Source organism: Trichomycterus rosablanca, chromosome 1, assembly GCF_030014385.1.
Source record: "Trichomycterus rosablanca isolate fTriRos1 chromosome 1, fTriRos1.hap1, whole genome shotgun sequence".
Classification (NCBI taxonomy): Eukaryota; Metazoa; Chordata; class Actinopteri; order Siluriformes; family Trichomycteridae; genus Trichomycterus; species Trichomycterus rosablanca.
In genome coordinates this window covers 74,818,496-74,827,729 of record NC_085988.1, presented here as the reverse complement: position 1 = coordinate 74,827,729, position 9,234 = coordinate 74,818,496, and the positions used below count along the sequence as shown (strand labels likewise).

At 39.5% G+C, this 9,234-nt stretch overlaps 1 protein-coding gene across 1 annotated transcript; it reads left to right on the top strand.

The window, feature by feature from the left end:
* Positions 1 to 1,159: 1,159 nt before the first annotated feature.
* Positions 1,160 to 8,179, top strand: LOC134328149 (uncharacterized). Its single transcript, XM_063009280.1, has 5 exons — positions 1,160 to 1,201; positions 1,397 to 1,519; positions 3,841 to 3,909; positions 7,817 to 7,909; positions 8,090 to 8,179. Exons 1-5 carry the CDS (start codon positions 1,160 to 1,162, stop codon positions 8,177 to 8,179), a joined length of 417 nt encoding a protein of 138 aa, XP_062865350.1.
* The last annotated feature ends 1,055 nt before the right edge of the window (positions 8,180 to 9,234 follow it).

Below are 9,234 nucleotides of genomic sequence, written 5' to 3'. Positions count from 1 at the left end.
ACTGTTGCCTCACAGCAAGAAGGTCCTGGGTTCGATCTCCAGGTGGGGCGGTCCAGGTCCTTTCTGTGTGGAGTTTGCATGTTCTCCCTGTGTGTTAGAACATCAAGTTCTTTTTAAAGAAAAATCTTGCTGCTCAGATCTTCTATTCCAGTGTCATTTGCTGGATATGAGAAGGGGGAACCTCAGAACCTTGAGTGCGCATGGGAAGGTACTCATCACACACAGACAGTCAGAGTTAAACTTCAGTTTATCCTATGAAACGGGCTAGTATTTATAGTTGGTGTAGTACGTGAGAAATGTGAGCCTATTTCTAAACTTAAAGGGCTAGGGCTTAAAGAAAACTATTTATGAGGATAGCCTAAAGCCAAATGGTTAGGGTACTGGGGTTGGTGGGGACATAAAATCTGTTTACACAGGTGCTGTGGTTAATTATTACTGGGATGTGTAACTCTGTTGAACACAGCGATCAAAGTAAGAACAAGTGACCAAAAGTTTATGAACACCTTGATATTCTATCTATCACCGTGTCTGCGTGGGTTTCCTCCGGGAGCTCCGGTTTCCTCTCAGAGTCCAAAGACATGCAAGTGAGGTGAATGAGAGATACTAAATTGTCCAGGACTGTGTTTGAAACTTGTGAACTGATGAATCTTGTGTATCGAGTAACTACCGTTTCTGTCATATATGTAAGAGATCCTTTATTTCTCATATATACATATACAGTTGTACAGAATACAATGAAATTCTTTCTTCGCATATCCCAGATTGTTTGGAAGCTGGGGTCTGAGCGCAGGGTCAGCCATCGTACGGCGCCACTGGAGCAGAGAGGGTTAAGGGCCTTGCTCAAGGACCCAACAGTGGCTGCATAGCAGAGCCTGGATTTGAACCACCAATCTTACAGTTGATAGCCCAAAGCTCTACCTACTAGGCTACCACTGTCCCCTAACTGTAACCAAAGTGTGTACACATGATGTTAAAATTCTAATAAATAAATAATATTATGGTCAGGTGTCCACATACCTTTGGTAATATAATAATATAAGTAATTTATGCCAATCTTCTGCACTCTATTTAAAGGTCAGTATGAAATAGAATGTCACACTCAACACTAGTTAATACAGGATTGTACAAAGCTGTGTTCACCTTTCTCTTGTTTTTAAGAATGGCTCATGAGAAGATGTTTGCAGCGATTCCCATGTCTAAGGTGTGTCAATTATTTTCTCTTTACTATCTTTTGTGTTTTTAATGATAGCCTAGAATAAGAATCCAACTGTCCAACCCCTTAAAATATAGCTTTAGATTAAAGGAAATGACTAAGTGTTGAATGTGCTTGATACTCTTTCTACACTTGCACAGCAGAGCTACATGTGTTCTAAACATTGTGCTCTTCCCTCCACAGAGCATGAGAGACATGTGCAGAGAGGAAGACTATGCTTTTTTAAAAGGTCAGAAAAGTGGGCCAGCAGCCAAGACTCCAGAGAGCACAGTTTATGAGGAGTGGCAGGAGTGTAAAGAGGAAAGGGTAAATAATTATCTAAAAATTATCTCAAAATATTTAACTATTTCTTGCCCGTGATGTACGGGAATACAGTGGTACCATGTAACTCGACGTCCCCTAAACTCAAAATCTTTGAAACTCGATGCCTTTGTAGAGAAATTGTACCCTTAAACTCAATGTATGTTACTTCAAATAAATGAACATAAAAAATCCCTAAAAAGTTCAATATTTGATAATGCTTTGCTATCATTGCGATAAGTAGCAGCACCACGACCCAGATCAACCACACAGCAGCATAAAATCATAACCGCTGGTTACCTGAGCTTCTCTTCTTCAAATTAAGACCAAATCTATATCCGTGTGTTGTCCATTAGGGATATAATCCACTTGTTTTTCTTTTTGGCGGCCATCTTGTATGTTTCCAGAATATTTCCAGATTATATAAATCCATTTTCAACTGTGTTTGTCCACCTAACGGTGTTCAGTTTTTTTGGTTAAAAGCTGAAGCTGGTAATTCGTTAGCTAAGCTGTCATTTATACCTCTACAACCAATAAATAGAGAGTTTTTCATTGCCAGCTCACCTAAATGATGCACATTAAATAAATAAAAAAAATTGCATTTATTGTTTTGGATTAGACTGATTGAGGAGAACGAAGCTAACCCACGCCCCCTCCGACACGTGGGCAGCATGCCATATGCATTTTATCACCTGCACGAGTGCTGCTCAGCACTATGTACGGAGAGACATACCCTGACAGCACTCTTTTCTCATCTCTGTGCAGGCGCCATCAATCAGCCAGCAGAGGTCGTAATTGCACCAGTCATGGGAGAGAGACCCCATCCGGCTTAGTCCCACCCATATCTGAACAACAGGCCAATCGTTGTTCATGTGGCCGCTCAGCCTTAGCCGGGAGGCAGAGCTGAGATTCGATACGATGTATTCGAGATCCCAGCTCTGGTTCCAGCATGTGTTTTTACCCCTGCGCCACCTGAGCCGCCCACGACTGAATCACTTTAACAAATGAATCGATTCATGGAGTTGTTTACACACGACACCATAATGAATAGAGTGAGCAAAACAAATGAATTTTTACCATAGATAAGAGCACAGCTTCCTGATTCGTTTCCAGTGAATAATTCGTTTGAGAAGAGTTGTTTCTGACTTAGTGATTCAGTGATGCTTTTTTTACAGACTGATGTGAAGAAACGGGGGAGGGGTAAACTTTGTGTGAATGGACAGAGTCTGACACAGCTTTAGAGCATACTTACATACACCGATCAGGCATAACATTATGACCACCTTGTTTCTACACTCACTGTCCATTTTATCAGCTCCACTTACCATATAGAAGCACTTTGTAAGGCAAGGCAAGGCAAGGCCAATTGTAGTTCTACAATTACTGACTGTAGTCCATCTGTTTCTCTACATGTGGATGCTGCACAGTAACATGGGTTTTAGGAGCTGTGTACAGTGGTACCTTGTAACTAATTGTCCCCTAAACTCAAAATCTTTAAAACTCAGTGCCCTTCATTGAAAAATGTGTACCCTTAAACTCAACATTTTCCTTAAACTCAATGTGTTAAAAAAGGTTGTTTTTTTTAAATTTATTTAATTTCAAATTAACAATAAACAGTTGCTTTGCTCAGCGCTCGGCTTGAGTGTGAAAGTGTGAATATGAGACGAAACTGCATTTGTGTGGAATAACCATCAGATTCACTCTGAAAGCTCCACATGTATTAGAGTTTTTCCTCACTGTTTCACTTTTAAACTTGTGTTACAGCTCGGAGTTCTGAGAAATTGTAATTTCAGTGTTTTTTATATTATATTTGTGTCATTTTCAGTGTATAAGTGTCATAAACAACCCAATTATTTTACATTAGCCTAAAATACATGCAAGTTCACAGAACCATGGAATGCATTAACAGGTTTCTTACACATCCTTATGGGAAAAAAATACCTTGAAACTCCACGCCTTTTAACTTTAATGCCAGTCCCAGAACCAATTGATGTTGAGTTTCAAGGTACCACTATATGGTTATCTCACTGTCTATGAGGAGTTTTGCATGATGTCAGTAGGAGTTTTCTCCCACCTTCCAAAAATATGCATGTGGTTGGACTGGCTACTCTAAATTGACCCTAACTGTGAGTGAGTGAGTGAGTGAGCGAGCGAGTGAGTGAGTGTGTTGCCCTGCAATGGATTGCCCTATAAAGCAGTTAGTGAAAATGATAATGACATTTCTTGTCATTAGATGAAAAAAATGTTCCATGCTAATCTTAAACATGTTACAATTACAGTGAACAAATCTAATCTTGAACTGGTTTACTGTGTTCTTGGTCCTGCAGCTCCGTCGAAGGCTGGAGAGAGAGCAGCAGGAACAGGAGAGGCAATGTGAGCTGGAGAAGCAAAGGAGGGTATGACAGGCAGCTGCTTGTTCATCATAATGATGTTCATCAGCAAAGATAACGCTGTGTATATTCAAGTGTAATAGCTACGCTGCTGTTTTTTTTCTCGACATAAGCTTTTCTTTGTAAGCATAATTGCTTTTGGATGGCATTAATAGCGCTTTGCATGTAGCTGCAGGTGCATGTTTTACATCCAAACCTTGATCAGTGAAATCTGTCAGAAAGTGCTGTAGCTGTAATAATACACACCTCTTTGCACAAACAGCAGATGGTCTATGTTTAAGATACACTGGCACAGACCAGGGACTGCAATGCATAGAGCGCCCCAGACTCTAGCTAGTATGGGTGTGTGTTTGTGTGTGTTTGTGTAATGAGAGAAGCTTTCCAGCTGTATTCTGTTTGCTGCCAGAACAGTGATGATCTAACGAGAGTGTGTGAGGTCACAAAAGGACAGCCTTGTTGTTGTTGTTTCCGTTGCGGTTGACAGGTCTGGGAAACTTTTACTAAGACATTCTTCATTAATAAAAGCTTTGTATAGTTAATATTAATGAAGCCAAACATTTTAATAAAACTTTGATTGGTGTTTAAGTTATTCATTCATTATATCTCACTGAGCGAGCACTTGGTGGAAGGCAGGAATACCCTGTATTTGCATCAGTCCATTGCACAGCAAGACACACTCACATATTCATTGCTTACTCATATCTAGGGGCAGTTTTAGTGCAATGTACTCGGTCCATGTTCCAAGACAGTGACTGGAGATAAGTATCAAATTATGCTCTGCAGCACCCACTCTATTAAAAAAGCAGGAACACACCCTGGACAGCCAGTCTCAGACCAATGTACACATATACACAGATCAACCATAACATTAAAACCACCTCCTTGTTTCTACACTCACTGTCCATTTTATCAGCTCCACTTACCACATAGGAGCACTTTGTAGTTTTACAATTACTGACTGTAGTCCATCTGTTTCTCTGCATGCTTTGTTAGCCCCCCTTTCATGCTGTTCTTTAATGGTCAGGACTCTCCCAGGACCACCACAGAGCAGGTATTATTTAGGTGGTGGATGATTCTCAGCACTGCAGTGACACTGACATGGTGGTGGTGTGTTAGTGTGTGTTGTGCTGGTATGAGTGGATCAGACACAGCAGCGCTGCTGGAGTTTTTAAATACCGTGTCCACTCACTGTCCACTCTATTAGACACTCCTACCTAGTTGGTTCGCCTTGTAAATGTAAAGTCAGAGACGATCCCTCATCTATTGCTGCTGTTTGAGTTGGTCATCTTCTAGACCTTCATCAGTGCTCACAAGACGCTGCCCATGGGGCGCTGTTGGCTGGATATTTTTGGTTGGTGGTCTATTCTCAGTCCAGCAGTGACAGTGAGGTGTTTATAAACTCCATCAGCACTGCAGTGTCTTATCCACTCATACCAGCACAACACACACTAACACACCACCACCATGTTAGTGTCACTGCAATGCTGAGAATGACCCACCACCCAAATACCTGCTCTGTAGTGGTCCTGTGGGGGTCCTGACCATTGAAAAACATAGTAAAAGAACTACAAAATGCTTCTATATGGTAAGTGGAGCTGATAATATGGACAGTGAGTGTAGAAACAAGGAGGTGATTTTAATGTTATGGCTGATCAGTGTATATTCCTAGTATTAAATTAACTAGACTGTATGGAGTTACAGCCTCCCACTAGGCTGCATTAATGATTTAATGAATAAATGAATAAAGCATTTAGCTTACCAGTTGTCCCATTTTACCTGAACATGACATGAGATGTGTTTGAAGAACCAAAGTCTCTAAAGAGTTTTACTTGGCAACTAATTTTTTTTTACAGAAATATAACAGATATTCATAACAAATTTTAAAATAATACCTAATGTAGTCTTTAGAAATGATCTTTGTCTTGTTTTCTTATCTTCCCTCTGTTAATATTAGATAAGATGAATTTGGCCTAACCTATTAGAATCTGATGACTTGATTACAATTCATATGGAACCCTAAAACAGGATGTTCTTCTCCTGATCATGTCCAAGTCCTGTGGCCTTTAACAAACTAGTGGTGGACATTTTCTCATGTATACTCTGTTACATCCTCTTTTAATCCATCACTATCAATTAAATTCAAATAAATGAAGAGCAGAGTACATGCAGTGCTGGCAGCAGCTGGAATATTTTAAATGCCGTAACAAATGGGCCGCTATGATTCGATGTATTCCATATGCGGAGGTGCACACACAATATACAGACAAAGCTGTGGGAATTCAGGGGATATACTGTTATCTCACAAGACGCAAGACTCCACATGAGACAGCAGAGGTCAAGTCTGAACCAATTCTATCACTACATATCAACTTAATCACCCTAACAAGGACAAATATACAGTCTCCAAGCAACAGAGGAGGAGATTTTTCAGATTGAGTTAGTTTTTAGTATGTGGGGTTGGGCCAAAGGTCTCGGAGCATCCATCACTTCTTAGAGAAGGCGATTTAAAATGCCAAACCGCTGATAAAGCATTGCTCACACCAGTTATATATTTACAGCTACAGAACATACTGTATTTTATTGCTATTTTAAGGCTAAAATATGCTTTTGCAAGCAACTCTAAACTCTCTCTGGTGGTTTAAGGTTAGTACACATTCATGTAATAGACAAGTAGCCTAGGGTATCAATCCATCATCACTCCTGTGAGGTCTGAGAAAGAAAAAAACATGTTGGGCCTTAATAGCCAACATGTGAAGCCCAAATTCTTTAAACATTAAAGTACATACCACAGGTCTGGGAATGCATGTGTTCTCCATTTTAGACTTTAGTCCAGGTTTGACTTTTTTTACAAGTGGCATTGTGGCAAAGCTCCATCAACACTTGATATTAATAATAATCCATGCCAGGTTCTGTCTGTTCAGTTTGTCATGGTCTTTCTCCACACACTCTGGTTTTCTTTTACATGAAAGGTGATGTGTTGGTTGGGCTTAGGTGGGTGTGTTTATGAGCTTGCTGGATACTTATTTCAAAACCATGGACATAGAGATGTATCTCCATTCCTTCCATGTGCAGCTATTACAGCCTCCACTTCTAATCTTGAGATACTGTATATTGGCTTGCAAAGAACATTTCAATGTATCTCAAGTGCTCTGTGCAAGCTACTAGGGTTTCTCCACAGAACTCATCAAATCATGCTTGTTTGGACCTTGCTTTGTGCAGATGAGCATGACTAAAAAAATACTAAGTAGCCAAAAGTATGTGGACACCTAATCATGAGCTTCTTGGATACTTATGGATACCTATTTCAAAACTGTGGAGATAGTGATTTCCCTTCATTCCTGATCTAAAGTGTAGCTATAACAGCCTTTACTCTTAATATTGACATATATTGGCTTGTAAATGACATTTCAATGTATCTCAAGTGCTCTGTGCAGGCCACTACAGTTTCTGCACACAGAACTTATCAATCCATGTTTGTTTGGAGCTTGCTTTGTGCAGATGAGAACAACTAAAAATACTTAGAAGCCAAAAGTATGTGGACACCTGACCATATGCTTGTTGGAAACCTATTTCAAAACCATGGACATAGAGATTTCCCTCCATTCCCTTCCTAAATTGCAGCTATAACAGCCACAACTTCTAATCTTGAGATATATTGGCTTGCAAATAACATTTCAGTATGTCTCAAGTGCTCTGTGCTGGACACTAGGGTTTCTCCACACATGTTCTTTTAGAGCTTGCTTTGTGCAGATGAGCACAATACTGTAGAAATAGATCAGAGCTGTTCCCAAGCTCAAAGTCACATTTATTTATTTAAGCCTTTTAATAGTGTTGTTTTCTCAAAGCAATGCTGCGGTGCTTAATTGAAGTTTGTGTTGGTTGTTTATAAGTGTATATTTTATTTTCTCTAAAGGAGAAGGAAGAGAAGTGGATGAGTCATGTGGCAGAACTAGCATCTGTGCGTGAGTCTCTGAACCACAGATTACAGAGGCTACGTGAATTTAGGGTGAATAACTTCTATTGATCCCATACATCCCCTACACACATGGATGAACTGATTTACCACACATTAACAGGAGTGATAAATTGACTCACAACAGATGTTACACCCAATGCTGAAAATACCACACACACACACACACACACACAAATAATGGTATTTATTGAATTAATTTTTTTCTTACAGAATTTTCAAAAGGGAGTGTTGATGCAAGATTTGAACCTGGATCCAGAAACATCAAATGAGAAACTCACACATCTCCTAATGAGACTGTAACAACTGTAAAGGTTAAAAAACATACAATGAGTTAGCATAATAATAAAAATAATAATAATATTCTATTAACATTTATTTGGTTGGCGCCCAGGTGGCGCAGTGGGATATTCCGCTAACACACCAGCGCCGAGATTCTGAACTCCTCGGTTCGAAACTTGGTCGACTGAGCGCCATCTAGCGGGCATAATTGTCAGGGCCTGCAGCAGACACAGTTCTGCTAGGGCGGGATGACCGGACTATGTGGGTGGGGTCTTCAAATGCTGTGCAAGGACCCTGACTGGCAAATAGAGGGGTGCCTGTGCAGAGTGCATTGGTTGAAAAAGGGTTCCCCCATGGACTGCGCGCAGGTCAGAGGAGACGTGAGCAGCAATATACCAATCTTGACTGCAATCAGGGATCCCCCAGCAGTGGAAAACAACTGGACTCTGCTAAAAATTGGGAAAAAATGCATAAATAAAAAAACCCAAAAAAACAATTAATTAATAATTGTTTCTCTGGCTTTTTTTTTCATTAGTCATACTGAGAACTAATAATCCATATTTTTATAATAATAAAAAAAAAGCAAATCATGACTGACTTTAATTAAAACCCTGCACCAGTGGTTAATTGTAAATAGAAAATAGAAAGGGATCTTGGATGGTTGGATAACTATGAAAATGATACAAATTCTCTATTCCACAAAACCTTATTTCTATTTAACATTCAGGAAAGATTTTGGATCAATCACCATCATGCTTTGCAGAAGAGCTAGAGGATGCCCAAGCTGTACATATTTAAATAGATGAATGTAAAAGCTTTAATTAAACGAGTTGATTGCAGGTACATACAGCATTGTGCAAACCCATTTTTACTGTGTGTTTTTATTATTTCTAAAATGTTTTAGGCATGTAGTTCAGGTCAGTGTTTACTTACATTTTGCAGTGGAGCTAAAATGAAATAAATATGTAAAACATTATAATGGTATAGTCTTGAATGTGTTATGTTTTTATGTGTGGTATAGTCCACGAGATTTTGAGTATGACTGTAAGAATTTGTGCTCATTCAAATTAAAAAAG

What these genes read in the sequence shown, in the direction of transcription:
- LOC134328149 (XM_063009280.1), top strand. Translation starts at nt 1,160, where the DNA reads ATGGCTCATGAGAAGATGTTTGCAGCGATTCCCATGTCTAAG. An exon ending in AGGAGTGTAAAGAGGAAAGG is followed by an intron (nt 1,520 to 3,840) that starts GTAAATAATTAT and finishes TTGGTCCTGCAG; the next exon opens with CTCCGTCGAAGGCTGGAGAG. An exon ending in AGCTGGAGAAGCAAAGGAGG is followed by an intron (nt 3,910 to 7,816) that starts GTATGACAGGCA and finishes TTTTCTCTAAAG; the next exon opens with GAGAAGGAAGAGAAGTGGAT.